Raw genomic sequence first — 13,883 nt, 5'->3', positions numbered from 1 at the left:
TGCCAGTTTTCTGCAAAGTCTTGCACAGCCAAGTCCAAGGACTCTGAGTAAATATACACCAGCAGCACAAGAGACTTTCTTTCATTTAGCAGCTAAAAATGTTAACATGTCCATAATTTTGATTTCTCTCTTGTTTTGTTATTATTTAATAGACAGTTTTGCTCTTGACATTCAAATTTTGAAAATGATAACATGTATGTAGTTTAGTTTTGCATTGGCATTGTTTACAATTGTTTTAATATTAGAGCTTTATTATTAATGTTTAAATTTTACTTTTATTATTAGTAGCTTAAAATTAAATAAATTTTTACTTTTATTATTAGTAGCTTAAAATTAAAAAAAAGAAGGGGGATCTGTTGTAGACCAGGTGTAAGCTGACATGGTCCTTGACCCGAAGGGGCTGACAAGGCTCAGCCCCTATCCACACAGAATGTTCCCTGACTTGTTTTGCTGGCACTTTCCTATTGTCAGCAGAATGAGAATGAGACCGACCTTTCATAGCTTATCAGAAGTCTGTAAATATTTACCGAGAATGTGGCTTCTTGCTTTATCTTAGAGATTAAGAGGAACAGAGAGTACATTCCTCTTTGTTGACCTCCCATTCAGTATTTGTGTATAAAAGGCATTACGTAGTTAATAAAGTTGCTGCAGTCTCTCAATGACTTGTAGTCCTCCTGATCGCGCTTTCTTTTTTTTCTTTTTTATTTTTTAAATATATTTTATTGATTTTTTACAGAGAGGAAGGGAGAGGGATAGAGAGCTAGAAAGATCGATCAGCTGCCTCCTGCACACCCCTCACTGGGGATGTACCTGCAACAAAGGTACATGCCCTTGACCGGAATCGAACCTGGGACCTTTCAGTCCGCAGGCTGACGCTCTATCCACTGAGCCAAACCGGTTTCGGCTGTCTTTCTTTTCTTAATTCCCACCTCCCTACCTCAGCCCGGTTCAACTGTCAGGCTTGCCTTGGCACTCCCTCACACAAATGTTTCTCTCTCTCTCTCTCTCTCTCTCTCTCTCTCTCTCTCTTTCCCCCGATCTCTCTTCCTCTCTATGTGAAAGGAATCTATATATATAAAAGCCCAGTGACCTAATGGTGGCACAACCAGAACGATCACTATGCCTTGGTGGTCACTGTGCTCCCATAGCAGGAGGAGCCACTAGCAGTGAGGCCGAGACTCAGCACCCACCAAATAGGTGAGACAATCCAGACTCTGACCTGACCCCACCAGCTGATGCCGGCCCTCTAAGGTGTGTTCTAGAAAGAATGCAAGGAGCTGGTATAGGCGGATGGCAAGCGGTGACATAATTGTGGACCCCCTGGGGAGGCTGTCTGCTGGATGATCCTGGAGCAAGGCTGCTCTGAACATCCCCGATGGTATCATCAACCTGGCCTCACATATCAAGGGCATTAACTGAGTGGCTTTCGGGTGCAAACCTCTCTGCCAGGTTCCTCAAAGACACAGAACATGCCTTTACCCACGACATTACCCCAAAATATCAGCTCAGATTAATTTACTCATTCAGCAGGAGCTCAGAGGGCGGGTCCACAACCACTCAGCTGACCAGGATGAGCAGTCCTCCCACAATGAGCCGATCCCCACAGGCTACATCCTCAACCAGTGCACAAATGCATGCACCGGGTCTCTAGTAATAAACAAATACTTAAGAATTTCAAGGTAGCCAAAACCGGTTTGGCTCAGTGGATAGAGCTTCGGCCTGCGGACTCAAACGTCCCAGGTTCGATTCCGGTCAAGGGCATGTACCTTGGTTGCAGGCACATCCCCAGTAGGGGGTGTGCAGGAAGCGGCTGATCGATGTTTCTCTCTCATCGATGTTTCTAACTCTCTTTCCCTCTCTCTTCCTCTCTGCAAAAAATCAATAAAAATATATTTTTTAAAAAAAAAAGAATTTCAAGGTAGCCAAACACAAAGCAGAACTCAAAAAAGTCTAGAGACAAAGTAAATAAAAAGACAACCTACCACAGCTTATGTATAACATTCAGAATATGTAAATCTAGCTGAAATCGGTTTGGCTCAGTGGATAGAGCGTCGGCCTGCAGACTGAAAGGTCCCAGGTTCGATTCCAGTCAAGGGCATGTACCTTGGTTGCGGGCACATCCCAGTGGGGGGTGTGCAAGAGGCAGCTGATCGATGTTTCTCTCTCATCGATGTTTCTAGCTCTCTATCCTTCTCTCTTCCTCTCTGTAAAAAAGCAATAAAATATATTTTAAAAAAAGAATATGTAAATCTAAGAGGACATTTTATAGGGATAAATGCCTACATTATCAGAAAAGATCTCAAAGAACATAATCTGGCACCTCAGGAAACTAGAAACACAACAGTAAAGTAAACCCAAAAGTTGCAAAGAAATGAAACAATAAATATTAGAACAAACATGAATCAAAGGGAGACAAGACAAAAGAAAGGAACACCAAAAAGGTATCTTTTTAAAAGATACAAAACTTTTCAATCCTTTAGCTATAATAAAAAACCAAAACAAACAAACAAAAACCAAGCCTCAAATAAGTTCAAAAAGAAATAAAAGAAAAGATATTACACCTATCACTACGAAGCCAATTCATCATAAGAGATGATAGTAGATGACATGACCATCCACAGAGAAACTTGTCAAGATCCCATTATAAGCCTATCAAATTAATTAAAAAATTCAGAACTCTGGCCAAGTGTCTCAGCTGGTTAGTGTGTGGTCCCTATGCAACAAGGTTATAGGTTCGATCCACCATCAGAGCACATGCAAGGGAGAGCCAGTGAATGCATAGATGTGTAGAACAGCAGATTATTGTTTCCCTCTCTTTATCTGTCTCCTTTCCTGCCTCTAAAATCAATAAATAAAAGATGGCTATCATGGTTCAGTGATTGAGCATCAATCCATGAACTAGGAGATTACAATTCAATTCCATGTCAGGCTACCTGCAGTGGTGGCAGGCTCAATCACCACTGGGGGTTGTGAAAGAGGCAGGTGATCCAAGACTCTTCATTTATGTTTCTCTCTCTCCTTTCTTCCTCCCTGAAATATATATATATATTCCTTTTTAATAATTTAAAGAATAAATAAATGGCTCTAGCCAGTGTGCCTCACTGATGAGAGTGCCGAGTTGTGCACTGGAGGGCCAGGGGTTCCATTCCCAGTCAAGGACAGGCAACCCAGGTCCTGCTCTCATTAGGTGCACATGTGGGTGGTAACCAATTGATGTTTCTCTTTCTCCTTTTCTCTGTCTTCCTCCCTTTCCCTTTCTCTTTCTCTAAAAAAAAAAAAAAAAAAGCAAAGAAGTATTTTCAGTATTCAGGTGAAGATAAAAGAAAAAAGAGAATTAAAATCAGAAAAGTTACGGGATGAAAAATAAACTTGCAAACATTAGTTACACTTCTACACACTAAGAATAAATTATTTGAGAGAAAAAAAAGAAGATAGTCAAATTTACAATAGAATAAAAAACAAACCAAAAAACACACACTCAGGAATAAATTCAACCTAAATGCAAAACATGTGTACACTGAACACTACAAAACAGTGATGAAAGGAACGGAAGAAAACGCAAGTAAGTTGGAAAACAACCTGTGTTCATGAATCTGAAAATGAAATATGGTGGAGATAGCTATAGTACACAGAGCTATCTACAGATTACATGAAATCGCAGTAACTCCAAAGGTACCTTACAAACAAATGAAAAGAGAATCTTGAAATGTATGGAATCAAAAGACCTCGAATAGCAAAAGTAATCTTGAGCGAGAACAAAGCTGGTGGCATCACACTTCCTGACTTCAACTTATTCCAAAGAGAAAGCAAGCAAACAGTGTGTGGCTGGAGAAATACAGACACAAAGATGAATAGAACAGAACAAAACACACAGAAATAAACCCAGGCACATCCTTTCAAGTAATCTTGGACAAAACTACAAGACACAGAAAAAGGGAAAGACAGTTTCTTAATTGAATGGTGGTCATAAAAATCGATAGTCACAAGTAAAACAACAAAAATTGGACACCACTGATAAAATTTAACTCAATCTGCATGACAGAATTGAATGTCAACGCTAAAACTTAAAATTAGAACAACCTAGAGAAAAAGTTTTGGAGATTTGCTTTGGACAGGAGTTTCTGGATGTGACACCAACCCCCAGGCAAAATACAAGAAATAAACAGTCCACACTGCAACAAATAAAGAAAAAAAGCGTCTTCACAACACAACAATAAGCAAAATTAAATGAAAGGCAATCTAGAGGATGGGAGAAAATACTTGAAAATCGTATGAAGAAAAAGCTTGGAGATATTGTGGATTCGGTTCTGCTCAGCACAATAAAGCGCATAATGCTGATATGGAAGGAAATAACACAAATAGTTAGACTTCCCAGGGAATAATAAAGATATGTTAATACTATACTGCAGGCTAATAACAATGCAATGACTCTGTCTCAAAAGCAAACTCTATATAACTTCAGTAAAATCACTTTATTGCTAAGCACTAGTAACAAGCATCTGAGCTTGCTAGAAACATGGTGGCACTAGACCTGCTGAATGCTGGGTTGCCAAAAACATGGACTTTGTAGAAAAGTGGATGTGGGGGAGCAATATCTTCTACGCACAATTAAGCACATGCAAAAATAGGTGCTCCTGCATGTAGTAAGAAATTAATATATAAAATATACAAGAAAGTCAAAAGACTCTTTCACCAAAAAAATACACTTAATAAACAGGATAAGGATGTAGAAACAATTCTTCAAAAAATAGATACAAATGACTAACAGAAATATAGAAAACTAGGGTCTGGTGCACGGAAATTTGAATGGGGGAAAGGGCCTCCCAGCCTCACCTGCTCTCTCCCCCAATCCAGGACCACTGGCTCCTAACCACTCACCTGCCTGCTTGATTGCCCCTAACTGCTTGCCTGACTGCCTGATCTTCCCTAACCACTCTTCCTGCCTGGTTGATCACCCTTAACACATTAAGCACCATGTCAGTAATCAATTACTGGTGAGTGACACTATACTTTCTTTTTAAAAAAATATATTTTATTGATTTTTTTTACAGAGAGGAATCGAAAGGGATAGAGAGTTAGAAACATTGATGAGAGAGAAACATCAATCAGCTGCCGTCTTCACACCTTCTACTGGAGATGTGCCCGCAACCAAGGTACATCCCCTTGACCGGAATCGAACCTGGGACCCTTCAGTCCGCAGGCTGACGCTCTATCTACTGAGCTAAACCGGTTTCGGCGTGACACTATACTTTCCGTCTAGACCACAAAACAGGCTGGGGGCTAAACGTGTTAACTGCTCGCCTGCCTGCCTGATCACCCCTAACAATCTCTGCCTCAGCCCTGGTGGCTTTGTCTGAAAGGACATCATTCGTCCAGAAAGTCGTTTGGCTGTTCAGTCTAATTAGCACATTACAGTTTTATTACTATAGATGCTTTCCTCACTAATCAAGGTGAAATCCCGTAGGCTTCATGCAACCCTACCCAGTCCTTCCCTGTGAACGTAGTACAGCGGGGAGAATTGGGACTTCAGGAATAGAAGGGAGCAGCAGAAACACACCAAACCTCCCCAGGAGAGCAACTACCCAGGAAACAGAAAATCAAGCAGTACCACAGTCTACATGGGAGGACACAGCACACCCTGGGGGATGGGGCCTGTGAAATCCTAAAGCCAAGTCCAGGTCACTGGTGAGAGTGAGGGTCTTACCCAGCGAGGATAGAAATTCAAAGTTTTCCAGCATCACACTCAGGTACAGCTGTCTCTGACCCTCATCAAGGAGGCTCCATTCCTCCCTGGAGAAGTACAGGGCAATGTCCTCAAAGGTCACGCCAACCTGTCAGAATGAAGACCATTGAAACCAGAGCTGCCTTTCTGAGAACCCCCACTCCTACTCCTGACACATCTTCCCCCCCTCAACCTCCTCCAGGGCACCCGGTTAGTGTGGACACCAGGCCCTAATGCCAGTGCAGGCTGCTCTCTCATCACAGTCCCATTACTCACTGGGATCGCCCTCAGCAGAGCAGCTGGGTTGGGTGGGAAGGATTGGGGGAGGGGAGGGAGAGAGCAATGCCATTTAAGGTCTGGGCGATGCCTGCAGGGCCCCAGCCTTCCTGCCAAGCAATCCCACTGCAGTCCCCTAGATCATGCCTCCAAGACACAGCCAAGCCTGGGTTTATGCTTCGCCTTTCAGTCCCCACATCAGGTCCCGGGGACCATCAGCTCACACTTCCTCCAGATGTGCACACCACTGGGTAACCTTTAACCTCTTCCCATCTTTAGTCCCAGGTTCACTCCCTCAGCTCAGCCCCCTTCCTGCTCCAATGCCACTGGATCTCGCTGGACTCACCCATGAACTTGGCACATGGCATGTAGAGAAGCTTGTCTCCCAGCCGGGTCCAGGACCACCCCAGGCCTCTGAGGGACCCCACAGCCGGGAAAGCCCCAATGAGGCTGTGACGTCCTCCCTGCAGCCTCTGATCTGTCCGCCAATCCTCACAGCCCACACCCTCAGGGAACCTCAGATGCCAGTCAGCCCTGTCCTCTCCGCCCTGCACTGGCTGTGCCTCAGAAGCCACAACGCTCCTCTCTCCCCTCCGCCTTCCTCACGGGCCTCCACGCGGACTGAGCTGCAGGACGGGACAGGCGCCCGCACCCGGGCGGTCCTGTTCGGTGTGAGGAGGCGGTGAGGCCCGGGGGACAGGAACTCACCTCAGCGAAGCTCCTCAGCGCGGGCGCCGCCATTGCTCTCTGGGGGCCGAGCGGGGCGGGAGCGGCGGGAGCAGCAGCCGCCCAGGGAATGGCGGTGCCTGTCCGAGGCCCGGCGCGGTCCAGGGAGCGACTGGGAGCTTCAATCCCAAGTGTGAGCTGTGAGCGCCCTGCAGGCGCCCCCCATGGGCTGTGAGGCGGGGAACACCCCTCTCCTGCCTTCTCCTCGGGACCCTGCGACCAGGAGCTCCTGACCGCCTGACAGACCTGAGAGAAGACAAAACCCGCCCGGAGGACTAGTCCCGCCCACAGAAATGGACAAAGGAAACTGCCTTTTCTCGGCCTCCATTGGCTCAGCCTGGTGGCATTCCATACAGGGCCTTCTGGGTAATGTAGTTCCTAGGCTCCAAGAGTAGGATCCTGTTATTTCCTCAGGGAACTCCAGGAATGCATTTGGAGGCAAATAGCCCAAGAACACACCAAGTATAGGCAGGCCCTCCAGGGCCTTAAGGGGAGGCGATTTCCAGGACAAGTTTGTTTTTCATGCACCTGCGTGGCTTGCATTGTTTCTTCATTCAGCCATTTGGCATGTCTCTCCTTTAGGCCTTATGTAGGGAGGGGGAGGGGAAGGGGGGAGTTTGCTCAAGTCTCTAACCTGCCTCCATTGAATCCATTACACAAAGTTAATGTCACAAAACAGACTCTCATACTTAGAGCATCTGCTTCTGATGCCATCCGAAGTGTCAGCTCTGCCTGGGCTGCAGGGTGGATGAGATGGCCAAGAGACATATGAAAAAATGCTCAAAGTCAGTGATCACCAAAGAGAAGCAAATTAAATCAAGAATTACATATCACCTCACCACAGAATGGCTGCTATCAACAAAGGACCAGTGCTGGGGAGGATGTGGAAAAAAGGGAACCCGAGTACACTGCTGGTGGGAATGCAAACTGCGCAACCATTGTGGAAATCAGTATGGACTTTCCTCAAGAAATTTAGTATGGAACTGCCGGACAGAGAGAAAAATCAATGCTGATAATCACTGATCAGGTGCCTCCTGCATGCCCGACACTGCGGATCTAACCCGGGCCCAGGCATCCTCCATGTCTGTGAATGGAACTATAATCTCCTGGTTCATAGGTCCAAGAGGAACCACTGAGTCATGCCAGCTGTGCTCTGAAAATTCATGTTCCTATCTCTCACTCTCTCTCCCATGCTCTATGAAATCAATGAAAATGTTTTATAAACAAATTAAAATATTTATTATAAACGAAAAAATATAGTCATATTATTTTAATACAATAAAAGCATTTAAAACGCGTGGAAAAGGCTCACCTTAAATTCTTCCAAAAATACAATTGAACAACAGTGAGGTAGAATGACAAAATTATAGAATATGTTTAAGCTAGACGTCTGGTGCATGAAATTCATGCACTCAGGGGGGTCACTCAGCCCGGCATGTGCCCTCTTGCACACCACGAGCCTTCAGGGGATGACCGACTGACAAAAGTAAATAACACTTATATCCACATAAAGAATTATACAGAAATGTTTATACCAGCTTTATTAGAAATAACCAAATATTTATTAAAATAGACATGATGGTGATATATTCAAAGATAAGAATATCTACCGAACCCTGGCTGGTTGGGCTCTGGATAGAGCATAGGCCTGCACACCAAAGGGTCCTAGGTTTGATTCCGGTCAAAGGCATGTACCTTGGTTGAAGACTCCTTCCCAGCCTGAGCCCTGGTCACATCTAATGCAGGAGGCAACCAATCAATGTGTTTCTCTCACGTCAATGTTTCTCTCTGTCTTTCCCTGTCTTTTCCACTCTCCCTAAAAATCAATGGAAAAACATCCTCAGGTGAAGATTAACAACATCAACAAAAAGAATATCTGGCAAAAATCGAAATGAGTTAATTAATCTCCAAGAACTTATGAAATATAAATTAAAGCAAAAAATATTTAGAAAAGCAAAGTTCTTTAATAAAATGGAATGTAAATCCATGGGTATTAGGAAAGTTGTGAAGAACAGATACAGATTAAATGAGGTCATGAAAAAATGAAATAAAATAAATGAGGTCATGAAACAAATACACAATGACTGATATGGTCAGTATTATGAGAGTAGTGATGGTTTCAGTTTCATGCACATGTCAAGATTTATGAAACAATGTGACACTTTATCAATAAAGAAATTTAAAAAAAAGATTTATGAAAACACTACACTTAACACATGCAAATTACTCATCGCAGCTGTTAAAAGAATGGTTCAAGATAAAACAAATGTCCGTTCACCTATTTTGGAATAGTTTGGCAACTCTATATTCAATTCACATACTTGTGCTCTCTGAGCAAGTCTCATCTCAGTGACAGAAAATGTAACAAACAATGAAGAACTTTCACCCAAACCCACTGGAACGCTGCCTGAGTCTCAAAAGCCACATCCATGGGCAAAAGACAGCCTTTGTCTTCAATTTTGTTCTCCTGCCAGAGCACCAATGGTGTGGGGAACGGGCTGTAAGCTGACACGGTCCTTGCACCTGTAGGGGCTAGCAAGGCTGGCACCCTACCCGCACAGATTTCCCAGGCCTGTTTGGATGGCAACTAATCAGTATAACGAGAGCAGCCCCTGCCTACAGAGCTTTCCCAGGGTTTGTTTATATGACTGCTATCAGTAGGATAAGAGCTACTTTCATGGCTTACCAAGAAATATGTATCCAACTAGTGAGATTTATTGTCACAAGAAACCTGTCCTTCAACTTATCCCTCCAGTAGTGATTTTAGAGAAACAAAGAATGTTTTCCTTGTGATTCCCTGCTTAGTGTCTTATGTATATAAAGCACTGTATTACTAATAAAAGTTGCCAGAGCTTCTCGAGAGCTGTGGACCTCTCGAATCCCACTGTCCTGTCTTTCTTTCTCTTCTCAAATCCCACCTCCCTACCTCAGCCCGGTTCAATCGTCAGGCTGGACCTGACACAATGGCTCTGATGGGAACATCTGAGAAGCTACAGGAACCCACAAAACCTCATTATAATCAATGCCAATGACCGCTCCACAGAAGTTAACCATGCCTGGAGTCCCTCAGATCTGCGTACACACCGCTCTTGTAGTCCTTTCCTCAAAAGGAACTTTCTGAGTGCAGATTTAGATGAAGATGATTCCATCTAATAGGCTGCAGTCTGGTTCAACAATTAGGTCAGTGTTTATGCAGTAAAAGGGGTCCCCCTCACTGCAATGGTCCTCCAATCAGTGACCATCATTCATGGAATTGAAGGCATTACAGCACATTGCCCTCGCAAGCCCGGGGCAGGAGGTTCCCTTCAAATGTCTTACCATCCCCTAAAAACAAGAAGAGTTCACACTGCTCCCAGATATACATGAGGTTGTCATAGCTATCCCCTCTTTGGAGTGATCTCTGTGTCTCAAAGCATCCATCGTCACATGAGGATTAGAGTCCACAGAGTTTAACCTTTTGCACTCGGATGTCCAATGTGACTCGACAAGGTTAGCATCGGTAGCAGCTCGAGAAAAAAAGCAAGCGAGTGCAAAGGGTTAATAGGAAAATTATGGGAAACAATGTAAATTTATCAAAAACTGCTGACCTAATTCCTGCACTATAGTCTTGTCTCAATGACAAAAATGTTAGAGACCACATAAAATTTTTTCACATCACCGTGCTTGGAGAGCCCAGATCGCCTTATAAACTAACCCACACAGTAAGTAGGACACTAAGATTAAAGAAGTCTTATGAAAATGCCTTCATTATTTTGCAAAGAAAGAGACCTGAGACTGGCAGTTCTCCCATTGATGACTTAGGCACTCAATAAACTCATCACTAGCATGTAGGGAAAGTGTATCCCTGAAAATGGCAGTCGCTTTGCAACATCATCTTTCCTCAGGCAACTCATGACAGGGAAACAAGGAAGAACTAAGGGCTCAGGTATTCCTAATTTTCTTCAACAAATGAGACAACAGAGTTAGCTTCGCTGTGCAAATAAGGATGGTTACTGATGCCATCTGAAGGGGCCTTATAGGTGGTTCAGGTGAAATACCTTCAGCAACAGAAATGTGCAGTGACATAGATCTGGCAGGAAATCTCTGTATGTTAGAAAGTGCAACATAATTACATAGTGTTCCAACATAAAAGCAACACACACAACAGCAAAGACACTTATGGGAACTTTACATAATATAGGTGAGTACATGTATGAGATACAATTCAGAAAAATGAGGATTCACAAATTTTCTTGTACTATTGTTAAGTCCTATCTATAAGAAACTTCATTTCCTACACATTTAAGAGATTTCTCACATTTGGACTTTTAGGTGGAGAGCAAATTTAGAAATATGCCTGAGTGATACCTCACATTAATTACACTCATAATGGCCTTCTCCAGTGTGAACTCTCTGATGACACTGGAGACCACTGCTCCATCTAAAAGATTTCCCACATTCATTGCATTTATACGGCTTTTCTCCTGTGTGCACTCTCTGATGATACTGGAGATCATAGATCCTTGCAAAACATTTCCCACATTCACTGCATTTATAAGGCTTTTCTCCTGTATGAACTCTCTGATGATTATGAAGTAGAGACTGAGTGTTAAAAGATTTTCCACATTCATTGCACTCATGAGGCCTTTCTCCAGTGTGCCTTCTCTGATGGTATCGGAGATTAGTGCTACTTGTAAAAGACTCTCCACATTCACTACATTTATAAGGCTTTTCTCCAGTGTGAACTCTATGATGACACTGGAGACCATCAATCCTTGAAAAAGATTTTCCACATTCACTACATTTATAAGGCTTTTCTCCTGAATGAACTTTCTGATGATAATGAAGGTCACTCCTAGTGACAAAAGATTTCCCACATTCACTGCATTTATAAGGCTTCTTTCCAGTGTGAAAACTTTGATGATAATGGAGGCCACTGCTACCCTTAAAAGATTTTCCACATTCACTACATTTATAAGGCGTTTCTCCTGTATGAACTCTGTGATGATATTGGAGACTATTGCTCCTTGAAAAAGATTTTCCACATTCACTACATTTATAAGGCTTTTCTCCTGAATGAACTCTCTGATGACAATGAAGCTTAGTGCTCTCAGCAAAAGATTTCCCACATTCATTGCATTTATAAGGCTTTTCACCTGTATGAAGTCTCTGATGATTATGAAGGGTATGCCTATATGTAAATGATTTGCCACATTCACTGCATTCATAAGGCTTTTCTCCTGTATGAACTCTCTGATGACCATGAAGTTGAGACAGAGTTTTAAAAGATTTTCCACATTCATTGCACTCATGAGGCCTTTCTCCAGTGTGCCCTCTCTGATGATATTGGAGATTAGTGCTACTTGTATAAGACTTTCCACATTCACTACATTTATAAGGCTTTTCTCCAGTGTGAACTCTCTGATGAATACGAAGGTAGCTGTTAGTGGTAAAAGATTTTCCACATTCACTACATTTATAAGGATTTTCACCTGTATGAAGTCTCTGATGCTTCTGAAAGGCAGGCCTATTTGCAAAAGATTCCCCACAGTCACTGCATTCATAAGGCTTTTCTCCTGTATGAAGTCTCTGATGACAACGAAGGGAAGTGCTCTGGGTAAAAGATTTTCCACATTCATTACATTCATAAGGCTTTTCACCTGTGTGAAGTCTCTGATGTTTACGAAGGGAAGGCCTATGTGTAAAAGATTTCCCACAGTCACTGCATTCAAAAGGTTTTTCTCCTGTATGAACTCTCTGATGACTATGAAGTTGAGACTGAGTGATAAAAGATTTTCCACATTCATTGCACTCATAAGGCCTTTCTCCAGAGTGCACTCTCTGATGATATTGGAGACTACTGCTATTTGCAAAAGACTTTCCACATTCACTACATTTATAAGGCTTTTCTCCAGTGTGAACTCTCTGATGACGACAAAGTTTACTGATGGTGATAAAAGATTTCCCACATTCACTGCATTTATAAGACTTTTCTTCAGTGTGAACTCTCTGATGACAATGGAGGTCACTGTCACTGGTGAAATATTTCCCACATTCAATGCATTTGTGAGGCTTTTCTCCAGTGTGAGAATTTTGATGATAACGGAGGCTACTCAAATACGTAAAAGATTTCCCACATTCACTGCATTTATATGACTTTTCTCTAGTGTGAAATCTGTGATGACGACGAAGGTCACTGCTAGTGATAAAAGATTTTCCACATTCAATGCATTTATAAGGCTTCTCTCCAGTGTGAAAACTTTGATGATAATGGAGGCCACTGCTATTGGTAAAAGATTTGCCACATTCACTACATTTATAAGGCTTTTCTCCAGTCCGAACTCTCTGATGATGACGAAGATAACTGCTGCTAGTATCTTCCTCATACTCTATACTGGTGTGAAAATCTTTTCTCCTTTGAACCATCAAACCACCCTTGGAAATATCATTTGGCCTGTCCCTGGTCTGATCAGCCTTTAGGTGGCGATGCCCTGACCAGGAACGTGTGCCCTGCCCATCCTCCTCACAGGTGAAATGATTCTGGGATACATTGAAATTGCAGATCTTTGCAAGTGACATCCTCTCCACACTCCCAATGAAAGTGTTCTCTCTCACATGCTGCTGCTGAAATTTTGCACTGAAATAAAATTGTTTTGCACATGCCCCACACCTCAGCTGTATCTCTCCATGTTGTGTTCCCTGCAGCTCAGTCAAGTGGAAAATCCTTCTCAAGACGAGTCCACAACTCTCACAGGGGTGGCTCTTCTGGGAAGACAAGGCTAACTTGGGATTCCTGGCGTGTGACACTCTTACAGAAACGTTCTGTTCAGTCGGTACCTCCGCATTCCCTGCTCCACAGCAGCAACCTGAACAAAAGGAAACGCTGGTGAAGTACATGTTGATCTTATGAAATCAGATTATTTTTGCGAAAATTGTTTCCCTGTCATGACTAGGCATGATTCCATAGAATGATTTTCAAGACAAGTGAGTTGAACTCTAAGCAAACGGCTGTTATACGTTAGCTGGCCTCAGAGGTCAGTCAATAGTGAAAATCTCACCAAAACAGGAACAAAAGCTTAGGGTGGGAAACAAAGAAGACAAGAAGGCTTTACTCATGGTTCCTCCACAAACGGGTTCTTTTAGGACCTTTCATGCTGGGGACCTGCATCTGTGTAGGATT

General features: G+C 43.0%; 1 protein-coding gene across 3 annotated transcripts in view; it reads right to left on the bottom strand.

Annotated features, from left to right (window-relative positions):
• The window catches only part of LOC307116570 (uncharacterized protein), a 35,921-nt gene that overhangs the window by 9,536 nt on the left and 12,502 nt on the right, over nt 1–13,883 (bottom strand). Inside the window, exons 1-2 of one of the 3 annotated variants that reach the window (XR_013815227.1) lie at nt 5,705–5,748; nt 2,104–2,204 (exon numbers count right to left, since the gene is read on the bottom strand). The exons of 1 other annotated variant lie outside the window; for it this stretch is intronic. Coding sequence is in view for 1 of the 2 variants with exons in the window: in XM_079800648.1 (XP_079656774.1) it covers nt 11,078–13,569 (2,492 nt within the window). In the remaining variant the exon portion in view is untranslated. Of the gene's footprint in view, nt 1–2,103; nt 2,205–5,704; nt 5,749–8,157; nt 13,570–13,883 lie in introns of those variants that run through there. One more of the 3 variants, XM_079800648.1, reaches the window with a different exon arrangement.

The sequence above is a fragment of the Cnephaeus nilssonii genome, assembly GCF_951640355.1.
Source record: "Cnephaeus nilssonii genome assembly, chromosome: 20".
NCBI classification, from domain to species: Eukaryota; Metazoa; Chordata; class Mammalia; order Chiroptera; family Vespertilionidae; genus Cnephaeus; species Cnephaeus nilssonii.
This window is presented reverse-complemented; position numbering and strand designations above follow the sequence as displayed.